The following is a 21,472-nucleotide window of genomic DNA, read 5'->3' on the forward strand; positions in this document are numbered from 1 at the left end:
GAATCCTATTATTCTGGTCTTCGTAGATTCGCCCTTCCAAACCTATAGACTACCCAGGGGCTAGTATGCTAGGGACTGATGACCAAATCCAGCCCACCACCAATTTCCATAAACTTTTATTGGAACGCAGCCACATCCATTCATGTACGTATTATCTATGGATGTTTTTGTGCTATAATGGCAGAGTTGAGAAGTTGTTCCAACTATATGGTACACAAAGCTGAAAATGTTCAGTATCTGGCTCTTTACAGAAAAAGTTTGCCAACCCCATGTCTAATATGGTACTCTCCGTAATCACAGGAGTTCAATACCAAAATAATATATGCTTAACGTCATTACAATTTTGGGTAGGACCACCATTAAGGATATAGAGTTGACCCTTGAACAATGCAGAGGTTAGGGGAGCTGACCTCCACACAGTTGAAAATCCGAATATAATTTATAGTCAGCCCTAGGTGTCCACGGTTCCTCCACATCTGTGGTTCTGCATCCGTGGATTCAACCAACCATGGATCGTGTAGTACTGTACTATTTACTATCGAAACAAATCCATATATAAGTGGACCCACATATTTCGAACCACATTGCTCAAGGGTCAACTGTATTTAATTATGGTTTTCCATATTCCTTAAATAAAAATACTTATGACAAAGTTTATAGTATGTTATGGCTCACAGCTCTTGACAAAATATCTTCTCCTATAACACCTCTGAAGATATAAAAATGAGATGAAAATTCTACCACCAAAAAGTAGAACAGCCAACCTCCTACCATTGCCAAGGAAGTCCCACTGACCATAAGACTTTCTGTGGCCTTTCTTTGCTTTATAAACCAAAACAGAAATAAGAACCATCATTTCTTCCCAACTCTCTGCCTTCCAATATCAAACACAACATGGGTTTGTTCCCTCAGTGTGCGGCCACTGCAGTTTGAAGCCATTAGAGTGCCATCCTAGCCTTTCAACTCCCTCGATGTCTTTCTATCTAATCAGAGCCCATAATGTAAAAAAAAAAAGGAAAACAAAACGAAAAGAGTGGGAAGTATGTGTGTTGGGGGAGGTGGAGGAAGTGATGAAAAGTGGGGAAGAAGACACCCAAATGTAAAGCACACAGTCACCGAGAAACATGGTGAGAACCCTTGCAAATCGGGGATTACAGTTTTACATTTCATGAATTCAAAATGTAAGAGGGTTGGGCAGTGGAAAGAGAAAAAGATCTGATCTCCGTACAATAGAGCTACAATAAATGAAAACCTGCCAGACCCTTGGTCGAGGAAACACGCACCTTTCTTAGCACCTGGCTATGGATCCAAGAAAGGGAATTAGCCAAGGGCAGCCTGCTTACCCTTGCAGCTTTCAAGCACTGGGTATGGACAGATTTCTCTTGACCAAGCCTGAGTAAACAGAAAGAAAAGAACTTGGGGAAAAAACCCTAAAAAGCAAGCGAAAGTAATAACATTCTGAAGATGCACAGAAAGAATAGATTTCTGAAAACTAAGTACTGCAGGATCTAAAATAAAAGATTTAAAAGCCATTTTGCAACTTCAGTAAGATAGAAGAAAATGCAGTCTTTATTAAATAGAAGGAAGAAGCAATAAAGAAAGAAAAAGCATTGGGGTTAAAAAAAAGGTGAACCAGTGATAGGAGAAATAAGGAAGAATTAAAAGAAAATTAAAGGAAAATCATCAAATTAAAGTCAATACTGGAGGTAGTAAATACAAACTCAAGAAGCTCTCTCCATAACACAGAGGAAAGACAGAAAAGTGAAAATGATGAGAGAGAAAGTGACCAATAATGAGGGGGAAGGCAGGGGAGCAATCTAAGAATCATAGGTGTTTCTGAAGAAATGAGAATAATTGGAACAGACATGACTAATCAAAGCTGTAACTAAAGAAAACATTTCACACGTGGAATATAGACTGAAAGGGCTTCACAGTATTCTAGGCAAACTATGTGAAAAGACACCTCACTTGGAAATATCCTAGGAAAATGTTTTAATTATAAAGATGAAGAAACATCTTGCAAGAATTCAACAGAGTAAACTAGCTGAATATAACAGAATAGAAAGCAGAAAAACCTCAGATTCCTCCATGGCACTAAACTCCAGAATTCAATGGAACAGAGTTTATAGGGTTAATATGGGAAAAGATTATAATCTCCTTAAATTTTAGACCCCTACAAATTATCTTTCATGAATGTAGGCAAATAGAAAATAATTCTCAAACACTTAGTGGCTCAGAAGACATACCAATTTTTATCTTTTTAAAAAAATTTGAAGATGAAGTTCAATTCACTTAGATTAATCAATATTGGGAATGGGAAAATTGTAGTATTAAAAAAATTGATGGGAGAAAATATTTGCAAATGAAACAACAGACAAAGGATTAATCTCCAAAATATACAAATAGCTCACGGAGCTCAATATCAAAAAAACAAACAATCCAGTTAAAAAAATGGGCAGAAGGCCTAAATAGACATTTCACCAAGGAAGACATACAGATGGCCAAGAGGCACATGAAAAGATGCTCAACATCACTAATTATTAGAGAAATGCCAATCAAAACTACAATGAGGTATCACCTCACGCCGGTCAGAATGGCCATTATCAAAAAAGCTAGAAACAGTAAATGCTGGCAAGGGTGTGGTGAAAAGGGAACCCTCCTACACTGTTGGTGGGAATGTAAATTTATACAACCATTATGGAAAACAGTATGGAGGTTCCTTAAAAAACTAAAAATAGAACTACCATATGACCCAGCAATTCCACTACTGGGCAATACACCCTGAGAAAACCATAATTCAAAAGGAGTCATGTACCACAATGTTCATTGCAGCTCTATTTACAATAGCCAGGATATGGAAGCAACCTAAGTGTCCATCGACAGATGAATGGATAAAGAAGATGTGGCACATATATACAATGGAATATTACTCAGCCATAAAAAGAAACGAAATTGAGTTATTTGTAGTGAGGTGGATGGACCTAGAGTCTGTCATACAGAGTGAAGTAAGTCAGAAAGAGAAAAACAAATACCATATGCTAACACATATACATGGAATCTAAAAAAAAAAAAAAAAAAAAAAAATGGTACTGATGAACCTAGTTGCAGGGCAGGAATAAAGAGGTAGACATAGAGAATGGACTTGATGACATGGGGTGGGAGGGCAAAGTTGGGGTGAAGTGAGAGTAGCATCGACATATATACACTACTGAATGTAAAATAATTGGCTGGTGGGAAGCAGCAGCATAGCACAGGGAGATGGGCTCGGTGCTTTGCGATGACCTAGAGGGGTGGGATAGGGAGGATGGGAGGGAGGCTCAAGAGGGAGGGGATATGGGCACATGTGTATGCATATGGCTGATTCGCTTTGTTGTGCAACAGAAACTAACAAGGTACTGTGAAGCAATTATACTCCAATAAAGATCTATTTAAAAAAATATTGGTGATTATAGTATCAGGAAGAACTCTCATCAGACTGAACATTTTAATGAGCCTACAAAAATGTGGATGGGCTAGGGCTCTGTTCACAAGGCGTCTGGACAGAAGTTGAAGGCAAGCAATTTCAGTATGAATTTACATCACCCACTAAGGGAACAACCCCTTATTTGAACACAGGAATTTCTCCTTTTGTCAGAGATGATCACTAACTCCTAACATCTGATTATAGCTATGCAAACAAATATATCCACATTTGCCTACCAAAAAACTGGAATAAATTCCAAAAAAAATTCTATTGTGATCTTTTGGAATGGTGGAAATATGGAAGATTTTTTTCTTTTCTGCTTTTCCGCTTTTTGCAAACTTTCCTTAATGAATACAGATTCCTTTTACAATTTAAAAAACACTTTATATTAAAAATCAAATTTTTCTAAAGCTGAAGACCTGGAAATGCATTTCTTCTGATAAACTTGTGTTTTTTTTTAAATGAATGAGTTTTAAAAAATGAATGGGTTAACACATATAAAAGGCTTGCAATCATGCTCAATGATGTTAGCAACTATCGTTTTGTGATTATTATTATACATAAATGATATGTAACTCATCATTTTGGGAGGCGATATAGTGTAATGGATAAAAATATGTCAGGTGTGGTCTGTTGAGGTTGTGATGTATAACTGCCTAGGTTAGAAGCAATGACTTCATAACTGTGGTACCTTGAGCAAATTATTTAAACTCCGTATCTCAGTTTTATCTACTATAACATGGGATGATAATAATAGCTCCTACTTCAGAGGGCTGTTACACAAATTAAAAGCTCTTAAAATTAATGATTAGCACATAATATATGCCCCCAGTGTGGGGATGGTGATGGGCAGATGGTGGCACTGAGAATGTTTCCAACAAAGGCGCTAATTCTACAGCACCTCTTTATATCATCAGAACACCCAATGGTTAATAGTGATATTAAATCAAGAAAAATGGTTTAAATAGTCTGACAGTTGGGTAGTTTTTAATGTCAAGGCAAAACTACAGACTTGATGCAAAAGTGATTAAGATCAATCTATTTCCAAGGCTTCAGAATGCTTGCATAGCAATTAGCTCTAAAGTATGGCAACAAATTTCATCTTTTTAAGTTAAACAATGCAAACTATAAGTGAGTACTGTTTGAAGCTAGAATTTATCTTTAACGTTTTTTTAGAATGGGAACCAGTACTTTCAATTATTCCAAGCTAACCCCTGATATGCAGTCAGGGTTAAGTTTTTAAAGACTTAAAACAGAAGGTTCACAATGGAGTGTTTCCTCTATCCGTTCTCCCACCTCCCTTACTGTAATGGTGGCAAACTGCTTAATTAACCTTCTTACACAAGGGGACTAAAGCCTGGAATGTGTAAATCAAAATGCCCCAACACTACAATATCTTCTGAATGTAAGATATTATGCAACTCTACCAAGAAGCTCATTTGTAATCTGAAAGCTAGGACAAGACTTTGTGATGAATTGAGAGGTGTGACACGTGTGCAGTAGTTTCTGTAGTGTGGGTAATACAATCTAGTCTTTCAATTGATACATTTTCCCTTTATTTGGCATTTAGCATTTCTTGCCTAATTGCATTTTGTCTGCCTTTAAAAATATTGCCCAATTGTCACAGTGTGCCATGTTATTGATTTTGTTTTATTTGACACAAAGTACTGCTCTGTATCAACTGAATGTTGGCTTCCAGCTTTTTCTTAGATCAAAAAATGAGCTATTTTTCAACTGGAGGCAAACTCCTTCCACGGTTATCTGTCAACTGCTAAGAAACATCCATAGGAGCTACTGGAAGAAGAAAACACTATAGAATACCATGTACACCAAATTTATTTGCAATTGATTTTCTATTGTAAATCTGTGTGAAGAGCCTAATGTTTTGAAAATCAGATCAGCTTTAAATGAAGAACAAGGTCCCCCTATTTTAAACCTCCCTGGAGAAAATCCTTTGATAATTTGAATCATTATCTAATAAAAATTAAATAAGGTACATCTGGATAATCAGGTTCAAAGAAATGTATACGTCTTTAAAAAGTGGACTATACCTATGCATTGAAAAACAATAACAATCCTGGTCATCTTACTGAATTTTCCAGATGTTTAGCTTCACATTTTTGGAACATCTGCAACTAGAGTTTCGCAGCTTCTTTATGTGTACCCTGAAGGCTCAGTTTCATTATGTAACAATTAGCCTAAATGGCTGGTAGTTAGACCTATCTGTAGCATCTAAGGGTAAAAGAAATCTCTCAGCGGTGGTCTCCAAACGTATAAGGAAAATAAAACAGCCTTTGCTTCTTGTTCTCAGTACTTCCGAGGTCTGCCTGACAAAATCTCAGAAGAGACTCCCAAGTTCCTGAACAGTGAAGTTAACAGTCTGTGAAGGATCCATTCTGAGGCTGTCTTCCTTACCTGGTTACAAAACAGAGGATGACACTGAGCTGTGAAGCACTGGGCGACCCCGTTTCTACACACACACTTGGCACACCGACTCAATGGCCAGTCCTCGCCATCCTGAAACACACGGCCTTCGTAGGAACAGGGTTCTGGAAGGTCAGAGCAATAAGGATTACCGGGGGGATTGCACTTGCTGATCCCAGGGCTGCCTGCATGCGTGTGCGGCCAGTGCAGTCACACAGGGCCCTGTGCTCAGGGGCGCAGTGCAAACAACGGGGCCCCGTGCTTGGGGTATTGCTCTGCAGTCACTGTATGCAGTTCTTAACTTTCTCTCTGAGTTTCATAAGTGAAATCTGGTGCAATGGGTAGCATGTGCGACAGGTAGCATGTGCTAGGGGTTTGGGGTCTCACTCATGCATGGCCCTACCTCCCCGCTGCCTCCTTGCCTTCTGGGTTCTCAGGAGCCTGACCCCAAATCCATGCCCAGTGAAAGCTGCCACCCTCCAACCATAGCAGGGACCTGGGTGTGGGTACCTGGGGAGTTCATGTACCCTAAGCACCAAGTAGCGGGGGGACCCAGGGTACCTGTTGGGGGGAGGGTCTTACCCACCCAGCAAATATCCCCATGCCTTAGGGAGTGTGACATGAATAATAAATTAAAAACAGGACAGGTTGCAAAAACCACGGAAGAAAATAAAAGCTTTATCCCCCTGCTTTTTGAACAAGGGGCCCTGCATTTTTATTATGCACCCAGTAAATTACGGAGTTGGTGCTGGCTGATCTTCTAATCCCTCCAGGCAAAATGCTCCCAATAGATCTTTCTCATGGACAGCCAACAAGAAAGCACCCTAAAATGTAAGAAAGGAGCCCACAAACCCAGACAGCCCACTCTCTACCCCATCCCTAAACTCTGTTGTTGGAGTATTTTTACTTGTAGGGTTATTTGGCCCAAAGCAGCTGCCCGTCCTTTTCCGGTGGATGACATCTGAAATGCATGAGGAATGCATTCTACTTTCATCCTTCCCTAACCATACTTTTTAATCCCCAGAAGGGTTCTCCAGGGTAAACAGTTGCCAGGAATGGAATAACTGGGGATCAGAAAGAAACCAGAGGTCTTTTTAAAGGGAAAAGGCAAGGATAGAGTGTAGCTTCCAGGTGCTATTTAAAAAGAGTAATTTTAGCTATTATACACCAGGAGAGAATATAATACAGAAATGGCAATAATTCATATTTATCGTGAAGCAAACACTACTTAATTATAAAAATGGAGAGGGACATATATCGCTAAAATGTAATAAAAGGGTACGTGGTCCAAGCATGGATTCTAAGGAGAGGGCCTCGAAGCATGCCCCTGGCTTGCTGAGCCATGCCTTGGTTTGCAGGCAGGCATAATCTCCACAGCGAAGAGGCCATAAAGACAAATGAAATACCTGCTTCCTACTTGGTGTGTTTTGGAGAAAGATGTTATGTCAACTGAAAGACCAGCCAGCAGAATTAGTGGTAGTGTTACTACATGGAGAAGTGATTTGTTCTTTCTTCTCTCCACTGAGAGGCAGGAGGAACTATTAATATCTTGGCCTTATGCAATCACAGCAAAGGGTCTTGTCCTTCCTCCCTTTCCTTCTTAGGAGCTATGAACACAGAGGGATTGCATCTGGCCAAGGCAAAATAATAAATCAGAGAGTCCCAGAATCTCAAGTTTGGAATGGAGCTCAGTCTCTGCAACATCGCTTCTGCCATGTGCAAGGCTACACCTCGGTTCCAATAAGGAATGGGGTTAGGGATCTTTGTACCACACTGAGCAAGAAAGAGAAGAGTTGGGATGTCACCAGGTAAACCTCAAAGGCAAAGAGGGTCTCTCTCTACAAGCTCATACTCACTCCCAGGGCCCACACAGACTGGGCAGCAGCTCCCTTCAGGGATGAATTCCAGCTCCTGGTGTCCACACAACAGTGGTGGGCATGGTCGGGAACTGCATCGGACTTCCCCATGACTGCAAGAGCACACACTGCATGGGGAGGAGGCCCACTCTGTCCCATGCTGTGCGTTAGAGAAAAAAAAAAGAAAAGAAAAGAAAATTATTGTCAGAATATAGGCTTTCATTTGACCAAACAGAAACAAGCCTTCTCTTAAACAAATGAAGGATGGAGCTCAGGAGAGATGGAAGAAGGCTCTAGGCTTGCAAGGCTGAGACCAGGGTTTGCAATATTCTAAGTCAGAGACCAATTTTAAAATTGAGTTGTATTTTTCCTTTTTTACCCCTAAAATTTTACATTTGAAAATTTCAGAAAAGCACAAAAATAAAATAAAAATGACCCCAATCCCATCATTTAAAAAATTCTATGAAGACCAAAGTAAAATATGCACACATACACGTATATCTACTGAATTCTTTATAATAGTTATATTATTTTCAATATAGCTCTCACTCTGTATTATGCTTTTTTTTTTGGCCTTTACTTTTTACCCTGATGAGTTCCCATATTTGTGTTCTCTCTCTCTCTCTCCCTCCCCCCACCCCTCTTTCTCTCTCTCCCGTTCCAGTGATCTTATTGTCCCAGGGAACCCGTCATAGCCAGCAGGAGGCACCTGGTTCAAATTGTAGAGCAAACTAATTCCTGGCGAGGGTGTGCATCTACACACACAGAATGTCCCTAGCCCACTTTAGGCTGGGATACAACATTCCCAAAGCTGGCACTGTATTGGTGATCTAACAGATCTATGTTTTGAGTTATATGATTTACTAAGCACCAAAAGTATCTAAATGAGCCACTCTCAGATGTGATGCAGAGTGAGGGCAGGGGTAAACCCTGAATGTAAAAAGCTACAAGTATGTTGATTGCTTGGGGAAGTAGCTGTCAAAATACATTATGTTCTCAATGGCAGAGTGGAATGATGGTGGCCTTTTTAAAAATGTATGAAAAAAAATGAGCTTAATCCATAAAGTTTTCCTCTTATAACATTTTCTTAAATATCGTATTCCTTTGCCTCTATTAAATGTAGCATATGATGATATCTGATTCAGCACAAATCATATATAGACTTCTATTAAAAACATCACACACACCCAGTGCTCAGTCATCTAAATATAATCTGGGGATTTCAACTGTATCACTGAGAAGCATAGAAAATAAACATCCTCTTGCTTCTCCTCAAGCCAGCATCCAGAATAATTATTCACCTCTCTCAAACACAAAAGGACTCTGTCTTACTTAAACAAGTCACTGCCCCTTTATTCTGCAAATTGCTGCCAGGTTGCAAGCATGCCAAGTCTGATATTTTGGAATTACTAATAACCTGTGCTACTATTGTAACAATAATAGTAATAGGTAGTCACGGTCATCCAATTATTTGGGAACCAAGTCCTCACCTTACCATCATGAAAATTACTTTCTTTAGGTGGACTTACTGGGAGTACAAGAGGGCAGAAATGCAAGGAATGAACTGAGTTGGATGAACCAAGGATTTCCTTGGATGCATGCATGTTCTCAGATCCAGGCTCAGCCCTCCCTGCCTTGGGGACTATGAGAGTGATGTAATCTTTCTAGATCTCAGCTTCCTGGTCTAGAAAACTTAAATGGTATGATGATATCTTGTGCACTTTGTTATTGTAAAGGTTAAACGAGGCAGTTGTTAAAGAGCCAGCAAGGGGAGTGGCAGGTAGGAGGTGCTCAATCCTCTCCCTTCTCTCCACTGCATGAGTCCATGGTCTTCCTACTCCTTTTCACACCTATGGGCTGACTGTGATCATGGCAACAGACTTGGATGCCAAGGCCAAGTCCTCTCCTATCAATTTTTACTTCTTCTATAATTAAATATAAAATTTCAAATTTAGTGTAGCATATAAATGGGCAAGTCCACAACTTGCTAATAAACTATTGGCTAATAAAAGATAGCAGGCAATTGACCTTTATGCTTTGAAAGGCCTAAGCATAAAAGCAAAGGAAGAAATTGTAAGAGAAAAATTAATAGGTTCTGATGAGTTAAAATTTTAAAAGTCTGTCAAATATACATTATAAAAAAAATTTTAAAGGCAAATGACAAACTGGTTTTTAAAAACAGCAAATTATACTAATTAGAATTATACTCCACTATATAAAATCATTTGCAAGCAATAAGAAAAGACTGGAGGCAAGATCAAGATGGTAGAGTAGGAAGATTCTGAGCTCACCTCCTCCCATGGAGGCACCAAAATTACAACTACATAAATTGTAAAATCAACTAAAACTACAATTAGTAGTTAAGGAATATACAAAGTAAAAAGATGTAAAACATGACATTAAAAACATAAAACATGTAGGGGGGAGTAAAAATGTAGTGCCTTTAGAATGTGTTCAAACTTAAGTAACTATCAGCTTAAAACCAACAGCCACATATATATATATATCAATCAATATATATGAACCTTAATGTAACCACAAACCAAAAATCTACAATAGATACACAAAAAATAGAAAGAAACTCATCAAACTACAAGGGAAGAGACTAAAAGAAGAAGAAAGGAACAAAGAAGTACCCAAAATAACCAGAAAACAATTAACTAAATAGCAACAAGTACATACTTACCAATAATCACTTTAAATGTAAATGGAATAAATGCTTCAATCAAAAGACATAGAGTGAATAGATTAAAAAAAAAGACCCATTTATATGCTGCATTCAAGAGACTCACTTCAGATCTAAAAACACACATAGCCTGAAAGGGAAAGGATAGAAAAAGATATTCCATGCAAATGGAAATGAAAAGAAAGCTGGAGTAGCAATACTCTGATCAGACAAAACAGACTTTAAAACAAAGACTACAATAAAAAAATAAATGTGGTCATTACATAATAATAAAGAAAACAATCCAATTTACAATTGCATCAAAAAGAATAAAATATCTAGGAATAAATTTAACTAAGGAAGTGAATGTCCTGTACTCTAAAAACTAAAAGACATCAATGAAAAAAATTGAAAGAGAAATGGAAAGGTATGCTGTGCTCATGCTATGGAAGAATTAATATTGTTAGAATGTTCATATTACCCAAAGTAATCTACAGATTCAACTCAATCTCTATCAAAATACTCGGGGTATTTCTCACAGAACTGTAACAAATTGTTCTAAAATTTGTATGGAACCACAAAAGACTCCAAATAGCTGAAGCCATCTTGAGTAAGAAGAACAAAGCTGGCAGTATCACACTCCCTGATTTCAAACTATACTACAAAGCTATAGTAAGCAAAACAGTATGGGGCTGGCATAAAAACAGACACATAGGTCAGTGGAACAGAATAGAGAGCCCAGAAATAAGGTCACCACTTGTGGTCAATTAATCTATGACAAAGAAGGCAAGAATATACAATAGAGAAAGGATGACCTCTTCAATAAGTGATGCTTGAAAAACTGGACAGCTACATGTAAAAGAATAAAACTATACCATTTTCTTATACCATATACAAAACTAAACTCAAAATGGATTAGAGACTTAAATATAAGACCTGAAATCATAAAACTCCTAGAAGAAAACATAGGTTGTACGCTCTTTGACATGGGTCTTAGCAATATTTTTTTGTTCTGTCTCCTCAGGCAAGGGAAACAAAAGCAAAAATAAACAAATGGGGCTACATCAAACTAAAAAGGGTTTGCACAGTGAAGGAAACCTCCACAAAATGAAAAGGCAGCCCACTGAATGGGAGAAAATATTTGCAAATGATACATCTGTAAGGGGTTAATATCCAAAATATAAAAAGAACACATACAACTCAATTAAAAAAAAGTCCAGTTAAAAAATGGGCAGAGGACCTGAATATTCATTTTTCCAAAGATGACATAAAGATGGCCAACAGGACCACGAAAAGATGCTCAACATCACTAGTCACCACTAGTTATCAGGGAAATACAAATCAAAACCACAGTGAGATATCACCTCATACCTGTCAGAATGGCTATTATCAAAAAGACAAGAAATAACAAGTGTTGGCAAGGATGTAAAGAAAAGGGAACCCACATGTAATGTTGGTGGGAATGTAAATTGATATAGTCACTTGGAAAACAGTATGGAGATTTAATTTTTGAGGAAAAATAAAAAATAGAACTACCATATGATCCAGTAATTCCACTTCTGAGTATTTATCTGAAGAAAACAAAAACACTAATTCAAAAAGATATATGCACCCCAATGTTCACTGGAACATTATTTGTAATAGCCAAGATATGGAAGCAACCTAGTGTCCATCAAGAGATGAATGGATAAAGAAGATGTCACACACACACACACACACACACACACACACACACACAGGAATATTACTCAGCCATAAAAAATGAAATTTTGCCGTTTGCAAAAATATGGATGGACCTAGAGGATATTATGCTTAGTGAAATAAGTCTGACAGAGAAAGACAAATATTGTATGACTGCACTTATATATGGAATCTAAAAAACAAAACAAAAGAACAAACAAAACCAAACGAAAACAGGCTCAGATACAGAGAACAAGCAGGTGGTTATCAGAGCGGAGGGGATATGTGGGGGTGAAATAGGTGAAGGGGACTAAAAGGTACAAACTTCCAGTTATAAAATAAATAACTCATGGGGATGTAATGTACAGCATGGAGACTATAGTCAATAATATTGTAATAACTTTGTATGATAACAGACGGTAGCTAGACTCATGGTGGTGATCATTTCATGATGTATAAAAATATTGAATCACTATGTTGTGTACCTGAAACTAATATTATATTGTAAGTCAACTATACCTCAATTTAAAGAAAAAGAAAAAATATCCCAATGGAAAAAAAAAAGCAACAAGCTTATGGAATATTCAACTTTATTAACTGCAAAGAAATATTATTTAAAATAAAATTAGATAATATCTTTTAATATCAGATATGGAAAGTGTTTAAAATTCATAGTAGCTATTGTCAGTGAAGCTACAATGGAGTGGAATTCTCCTACACAGAGCCTTCTCTCATGATAGCACCTGGAACAACCCAGCCAGGCAGGGCCTACCCTAGGTAATCAGACCTGAAAAGAAGCTATACTACCCGTGATAGTCCCACTGGGTTTATCATTAGACACAGACAACTTAAAATTGAATTTTAATGACCACAGATGTCACAGCTTCAATACTCAAAATCTTTAGATGCTTTGACCTACTAATTTCACTTTTAAGAAGTTATCTGGAGAAAATGATCAATGACACACCAAAAAGTTTAAATACAAGGAATTCCACCTCATTGTTCCTCACAGCGAAATTGGAAATATTTTAGTGAATATTGGAAGCTACCCAAGTGCCTAATAATAGGAAATCATGTTCTCCAAGAGTATGCTGGGGAACTATTTACAACATAATGTTATATAAAAAAGCAAGATATAAACTGTATACATAGTAAAATTACAATTATGTAAAAACATGTTTCTCTATCTATCTATCTATCCATCCATCCATATTCACTGCCAGCTCCCCCCTCCGCCCCCAACAAAAAAAAACCTGAGGAAGCAATAGTGGTTTTCATAGCTTGGAGATTACTAGTGGATTTTTTTTCTGCTTGCATACTTTTCTATTTGCCAAATTTTCACCAATAAACAAATATTCATTTTAGTCATCAGAGAGCAAAGTACTGTTTAAAATATCTAATGAATCATTTACATATCTTAAATAAAGTAAAATTTGAAAGCTGCTTATAAAACAACTTGAAGTGAATGTCTTTATTCTATTAAAAGTTAGGAGATTGCTTCTAAACATCTAGACGTTTCATTAAAACAAGAGCTTGTTTTTGTCACCACTGAGAAACACTAACTGTCATTTCTTAAACATTTGCAATCATACCACCTCTCAGACGAGGCCACAAAAATTAATTATAATAACTTGTCAATCACCAAAGTTTTCTCAACTGTAAAATGAGAGGGCTGTATTAACTAATCTCTTCGGTACCTTCAAGCTCTCTAATGATGTGAATCTATTATCTGACTCAAGAGACATAAAATTAAGCAAGGGATTCTCCCTTCACAATAAGCTTGAGAATTATGGGAATAACAAAGAACATTCGTCGGGGTGACTCCACTCTTGATGTCAAAGCCACGGAAGCCCAGACAGTGATCCAAAGTGCACAGAATGATGGAAAGGAAGTATTCTCACCTCTCTCTTTGAGAAAAGTCACATGAGTCCCCTCCATTTTCATCTCCTATTCTTATCCCTAAATCAGTGACACCTCTCTCCGCAGAGGGAGAGCAGAGATCAAGGGGTTTGGTACATGCTGATAGACAGATAGATAGACAGATAGATGACAGGTGGATATTTTTAAATTTCACAGAGTTTTCTATACTCATTTACAAAAGCTGTATTTTTTATGAGCATTGTAACAAGCAAAGAAAGCTCTGTAAAATCAAGAAATAATACATACACAAAACAATGCTTCCACAAGACCTGTGTTGTAGCTGTGCCATCTTAATACCATTAATACCTTTTGAAAACATGTGATTTTGACAGTGGCCAAAAGCACATTCTGCAGACAATATCTTATATATATTCTTCTGCATAGCCAAATAACGTCGGCTTGGCTGTTGACATAAGGCCAAAGGAAAGAAAAGGTCATAAAGTATTTGCCTGGTTTACTGACAGAACAAAAAAATAATTTTTCTTCCTATAATTTGTTCCTGTTATGATGTTATACATCCAGAATACTAAATACCTGGGGATGTTCCAGGCATATTGTAATTACATCCTCTACTTTGAAGAGAACAAGGCTGCAGAACTCAGTATTCATTTCTTGCCTCACACACATAAATTAGTTCTCCTTTCAGCCTCACAGGCAGGCAAAGCAAGCAGACCTCTCCCTCCACACTCCTGTATTCAATCGGATGCGGCCACTAGGGCGTTACCACCTACCACTTTCTTTTTCAGTGAATCTCCAAGCACCATCTTCTAAGACATGACATTATCTGGTGCTGAGATTAAATTAGTAAAGAGGAAAAGAAAGGGGTTAAAGGTCCTCTCTCCTCCCTTTCACAGGCTAATTTGTGGGGAAAAGAACAGGGAAAACGCATTCCAATACTCTTTAGGAAAACATATTTCAGGCTTGTCTCCCTAACTGGTTGGCAAGGTTGGGCTAATTTGAAAGGACAGCTAATTTGAAAGGATAGCTTTGGGAGGTCATGGATGAAATAGTCACCCAAATGCTGGCTGTAATAAGCCCATGCAAAACTTAAATAACCTGGTCAGCCAAAAGGCTCAAGTGTTTTCCTCACTCCAGAGAAGATGTGGGGACTTGTCTTGACTTGCTGGAACGTCAGCTGTACAAGGTGCTGCCCACAATGCCAGCAAAAGAGGTCCCCTCATGAGGCGAGGCTGTTTATTAAAGGTGGCCTCTTCATGCCGCCCTGAGGTCAACCCACCTTTGACTTTCCTTCTCTTCAATTTTATTCTCTGGGGACGGCATCACTTTAACAGACGCCCCTCCCACCACACTTGCTCTATCCTAAAGCCTCTTCTAAATCTCCCTTTTCAGGGGAAAGCTTCCACTTCACCATTCCAAAGCTCTTAAAGCGCCAGGCTATTTTATAACTACTGGGAGAGACTCTCCATAACTCGTCCTACGGGATGCAAGCCAGAGGCTAAAGAGAGAGGATTACCGCTGTTCAGCGGGAGAGGAAGGTGCTCTGGAAACTGCTTCCCAAGCAAGCCAAGGGGGTAAAACAGAAAAGGCTCCAAGATTCAGGAAAAAACCTAGTGATGCAAGTGACAAGGGGAGATTCAGACCCAACCCAGACAAGCATTTAACCCACTCAAGGAAATGAATAGGATTAAGAAAAATTTGGCAAGAATCTAAAAAGGTGAAGAAAGAGAGGAAAGAAGAACAGGAAGACAAGAAACATGATCGTTTTCACTTTATTAAGACTAAAATTTGAGGATTTTGTCTCAACTTAAAAAAAAAAAATCATTCTTCTGTTTCTATTTGAAGAAGTAGACCACTAGAGATTTTTTTCCCTTCAAACTACAATTCCTGAAATTCAGCCTTTTTCTCAGTTACATCAAGTACCAGGAATATAATGATAACACTTTCAGGGGAGTACATTCTGAAAGTTGCATATGGGAAAACAAGGCATGGACATGATCTTACCCAGTTTAGAGCTTCCCATGTACTGTGTCAGAGCCGAAGGGGTGAATTGCAAGGGAGGCAGGGAGAAGAAGGAGTTTCTAAACTCTTCCAGAAAAAGTAGGAGACCAAGCGGATTTCTAATTAACCCATCAGCAGATCTGTGGTCCCTGAACAGCCCCGCCACACAGGTTAGTTGGTCCAAGACCAACATGCCCTTGGGACAAGGACATGGATAAGCTGGAGAAGGGATTTACTCATTGTTTGAGTCCTGATGTTTATTGAGCACCTACTCTGGGAAAAGTTCACCAGGTTAGGTGGCAGGCAAGGAGGCTCACTATGAAGGTAGACAAAATATTGTCAATGTTCTCAGAAATCTTAATTCAAGTTAAGAAGATTGCACATGCGCATGAACATAACACGAGCAAGCAAATGACAAGTGTCATTAGAGTGGCCATGCAAAGAGTCATTGAACTCTGATGTCTCATGTCCCTGGAACCACCTCTTATTTGAGATGTCTGTTGTTCCCCCAGATCCTGGCCTTATTTTGGATCCTAGGGCTCTTTCACTTGAAAGATTCAGCTTGAGGTTTTTGACCTCGAACCACACACCTGTTCCAACCATTAAGAACTGGCGTTAATTCCATCACCAATCTGCCCTTCGGCACTTTACATTTCACAAGGGATCCTCTTGTGTGGCGTGTGAAGTTTCCATCACCCTACATAATGCAGACTGAATCAAGCAGCACAAGGTGATACATGGTATGAAGGCACAGATCCTGCTTGGGTATCATTCAGCAATACATTGTGCAGAAGTGAAAGAGTGGCTTCCTCAGGTAATGTGGAGACAGTGGCTTAAGTGAGGTGATCCTGTCCCACGGGGAAAGTGCACTGTACTCACTGAGTTTTAGGTACACACACTGAATAGCAGCCTAGAGCAGGTATATCAAATCCGGCTAACCTATGCTCTCTCCTGAATGGGTAGAGACACTAACTTGGGGAAAGTTTTGTATCAGGTGGAAGATGAAGATTAAAGCAAAGAGCCTCTTTCTAACACATTCAACTTCACCTGCTGCCTCGGGGGAGCATGTAGGCATGAGTGGAGATGAATTGTAGCCATCCCATTTTCATACTTTCTACTATAAACCTTGCAATAGTCCTTTTAAATCAGTATTTAATATCTCTAAATTAATCCCACAGGAGCTGGAATGAGAAAGTATAATAAAAGAACTTCAGGGTTGATTTCTAGTACTGTGGTTCTAAATGGGGGGAGGTGAGCCTTTTCATTTTGCCCCCTAGGGGAAATGTGGCCATGCCTACAGACATTTCTGGTTGTCAGGAATTCAGAGGATACTAAATGGTGGGTAGAGGCTAGAGATGCCGCTAACCGTTCTATAATGCAGAGGATGGTCCCCACGACAAAGCCTAAAGTGTTAATAGTGCTGAAGTTTAGAAACTCCACCCTGAATGAGGAGCAAAAGACCAGGGCTCTAGGCCAGGTTATACCACTTATTGGTAATATATGGGGCAAGTAACTTATAGTCTTTGCAATTCCACTTTTCCATCTTTAACACAGGAGTAATAACATCTGCTCTACTCACCTACTCAGGGTTGTTTATAAAATCAAGTGGAAAAATGTATGTGGTACACAAAGGCAAGGTGGCCCTTTTATTATTCAGCATTACAACTTCTTCATCATCAACATTCTCAAACTACTCTTTATACAGACACGAATTCAATTGACAAATATTTACGTGGGTCTATGGAATAAATGGGACAATTTTAATCTTATTCAAGAAACCTAAATGCCCACGGAAAGTCAAATAAGCTTGAGGTCCTCCACAGTCCAAACAAAGGGGAAAAAAGTCCCCTCTTGTCAGCACAAATTTAGCACTCAGCTTTACCTTGTCAATGATCTACAGACACTGAATCAACCAAGGGTCAGAAAATACTTACCGTGTGAATTTTCTTTTCATGATGGCAAGATCCAGGAGTCCTCAGCACACACTCAGGGCAGCATTGGTTGGCGGGTATTTGAAGCACTTCCCCCTGAGCATTTAAAAACAGCTCAGTGTAAAATAGCAGCAACGAACAGTCACTTCAGATTCACTAACTCTCGTGAGTTTCCATGGGTGACAACAATAAACAGGATAAACAGAATACACTAACAAAAAGGATTCTCTCTGTCAAGATGAGCTTCTCTCAAAGATAAAATGAACCCCCTTGTGAAAGTAATTTCCTTGAAAACTGTCTACATCTTTTCACATGTAATGAAGTGAAGAATTTTATTCACTAGAAATGCTCCATCTGAGTGTCACAGCAGAAAAGCAGTAGGGGTGAGATAAGAGCTCTATTTCCCTAGAACAGAGAAGAGAAGACTTGGGCGGGGGTGGCCACAGAGCTGGCAGGTCTTCTAACATCCTACAGATGCCTGATGGAGCCAGCAGGGGGTGGGGAGCTAAAGTTCTAATGTTCACTTTCACCTGGGACACAGAGTAGCAAAGCACAAGGGGCAGGTGACTGAAGGACAGAGCTGGGAGAGGAAATAGCATGGCTGTGGAGGTATCACATGTACCGTGGGGAGCTGGATAGAATTCCTGGGCTCCAATAAAGATCTACATTGTTTATCAGGGTTTCTATAATTGCAGTTGTGTTTCCTATCAATACGTGACACTATCAAGGGAATGGGCCTCCACGGGATACCTTAGGATTTATTGGGAAGTTGTCATATGTTAACTAACCATCTATTTGCCACTGTGAAGGATCTGTTTATCCAAGATTATTAAAACTATGGCACATACATGTGTCTTTGGGGCCCAATCCTTCTATTAGACCCTCTGGCTCAACCTGTTCTTCCACTTAGCATTTCCTCAAGTCCAGAGATGTGGCACAACGGGTAATTAGTGATTTTGATCAAAAATGGTAGGAGATCCTGAATTAACCAGGAAATCATGACTTGTCCACAGAATAAAAGTCGACAAAGAATTCAGCTGGTAGATTGAAAAAATTATGTATGTCTTAATGTTTCTTTGTTATTTGGGGCTGTTTCCATTAAAAAGAATTGTACCGACAAGAGAATGTCAGTTGTACATAACTACATCCTCAAGAGTGGGTGGGAAATGGGACTACTATTTCCCAACTGTTAATCCACCAAACAGATAAATACATCAGTAACAGTGATCACCAAATTCTTATTTGCTTAATAAAGGATAAAACTTATATGATATGGGATTTTATACAATTGTACATATGGCACAACATTAATGACTATTCACAAAAGTGCCCTCTGAACCCCAAGTAGAACCTACACTTGTCTAACTTCCACTAAAATAGTAAATATAGAAAATACATTAACCTAATTTCCACTAAGCGTCCAGATAGAAAATGAGATAATCCAAGTGCTGTTTGTATTCTAATATGGAAGCAGGGAGCGAGGGAGAGAGGCAGGCAAAATTAAGGACTTCAAGAGATATTTTGTGCCCCCAAATTAGCTGTCTTTGATTTATATAAAAACTGGTCTTCAGATTTGGCCCTCGAAACTCATTTTATAGATATGATATTCTTTATTTGTGAGTGGATGTTCCCTATCTTGCATCTACCTATTGTATTTCTGTTGGAACATGAAAGAGGTGATTTGGGGCTAAAGGAGGAGCAAAGAATTCTGAATGTGGCACTTGGAGAAAGAAAGACAGGGAGTTCTTGCTACCTAACCATGTAACCTTGCATAGCCTTGTGAGCTGTGGGCTGCAGGGAACACATAAGCCTACTGCCCTGCAGGCTTTGCACTGGGAGCGTTAGGAAGTGGCCACTTGGGCAAGAGACATCAAGGAAGATTGCTTGCCTAGGATCTAGAGGAACCAACTAACAATAACGATGATGATTATGTGATAATTACAGCTAAAACTGAGTACTTAGAATAGCCAGGTACTCTTCTAAGCATATGTGTGTGTGTGTGTGTGTGTGTGTGTGTATACATATACATAGATGTATGTTGTGTATATATATATATAATTTCTCACTACAGCTTGATTAGGGAAACACTATTCTTATCTGCATTGAACTTTGCAGCCGAAACCCCACAATGTAATACAGTGCCCCTTTGCATGGCATTGTCCTCTTTGGATATATGTTATTCAGAGATCCTGAAGACTGGTTCTGACAGGACCGGGTTAGACAGTCAATGTTCTAAATACCTCTGGTTCTCTTTCTCTCAGTCTTTCTCTGTCTCTGTCTCTCTCTCTGACCTTATTTATCTAACTCTATAGCTAGCTATTCTATATGGATATAGGATATGAATACAGAATCTATTATATATGGTTAATAGGATAAATAGATAGATGATAGATAGATACAAATATCTAGCAGAGCTACCACTGACACTTGGTTATTTCCAGTCAATCCATGAGCAAAACATACATTGTAAAAGGGCTTTTTAAAATTTTTTAAAAATGATAGGAACCCAAGTTACTATTAGTAACAGTAATAATTTAGTTTAGGGTACAATGGTGATTCATTAACTTGTGCCATGAGCTAATGTAAGTGTACCCAGCAGATGCGAATAACAACACATGTTCCTGAGATACACAAGGAAAGACGTGGTGGAGTAGAAATTACACTGGCTCATGAGCCAGAGACTAAGATTCTTGTTATGGCTGTGCCACTGTCTAGCTCTGTATCTTTGAGCAAGCGACTAAACAACTAAAAGCCTGTTTCTTTGTCTATAAAATGAGAAAGCCTGACTAAATCCATTTTAAAGGCCTCTTCCAGTTCTATCATTCTGTCGCTCTGTCTCCCCCATCCCCCATATCTTCAACTTATCTCTCTCTTCTAGGTCAGCCCCCTTTCCCTCTCAAGGTGATCATGTCTCTTTCATAGTAATATCAAAAGCCAAAACAAAACCTCCTCCCTTCCCTTGTTTGGTCAGTCTACAAATATTGACTAAGCATCTTCAGCAGACAAATAAACACGCATTTGCAGTCTGGTGAAGGGCTGTAAAAAGGGCAAGCACAAAGCACACAACAACACCCAAGAGGCTCGATGGTTGGGGATGGGAGGCTCAAAGAAACTCCACAGATGTGGTGGTGTCTGCCTAACATCCCATTTCTTTCTTCCATTCTCAGTGAAGCTGCCTGAAGGAGTAGCCTCTACTTGGCCTTCCTTTGCCCACTTCCCATTCACTCTTCGAGCCTCTGCATACACTCCCGCCACCTCATTGACAGCAACTTCAGTGTGGCCACCAGTGGCCTACATGTTGCCAAATTCAATGGATCATATTAAATTCTTCTCCCACTTACTCCCTTACCTGGGATCAACACTGTTGATACAAACTCCTTCTGGAAACTCCCTCCTCTCCTGGCTACCACAACACTGTTCTCTTCTCTGATCATTTCTTACCCCTTATCTCTCTGACCATGTCTTCTTAATCTTCCTAAGTTCCCTTTTTTTATGTTCACCTCCCCTTAAAAGATGGTGTTCCCCAAATTCCACCCTTGGTCTTGTGTTCTTTTTTCACACAATCTCTTTGGAT

The 21,472-nt window shown here is 39.0% G+C and overlaps 1 protein-coding gene across 1 annotated transcript in view; it reads right to left on the reverse strand.

Moving 5' to 3' along the window:
• FRAS1 (Fraser extracellular matrix complex subunit 1) overlaps window positions 1–21,472 on the reverse strand; it is a 440,782-nt gene that overhangs the window by 252,625 nt on the left and 166,685 nt on the right. Inside the window, exons 4-6 of the mRNA XM_068542136.1 lie at window positions 17,902–17,994; window positions 7,744–7,903; window positions 5,879–6,012 (exon numbers count right to left, since the gene is read on the reverse strand). Coding sequence (XP_068398237.1) covers window positions 5,879–6,012; window positions 7,744–7,903; window positions 17,902–17,994 — 387 coding nt within the window. The remainder of the gene's footprint in view (window positions 1–5,878; window positions 6,013–7,743; window positions 7,904–17,901; window positions 17,995–21,472) is intronic.

This window comes from Eschrichtius robustus, chromosome 4, assembly GCF_028021215.1.
Source record: "Eschrichtius robustus isolate mEscRob2 chromosome 4, mEscRob2.pri, whole genome shotgun sequence".
Taxonomy (NCBI): Eukaryota; Metazoa; Chordata; class Mammalia; order Artiodactyla; family Eschrichtiidae; genus Eschrichtius; species Eschrichtius robustus.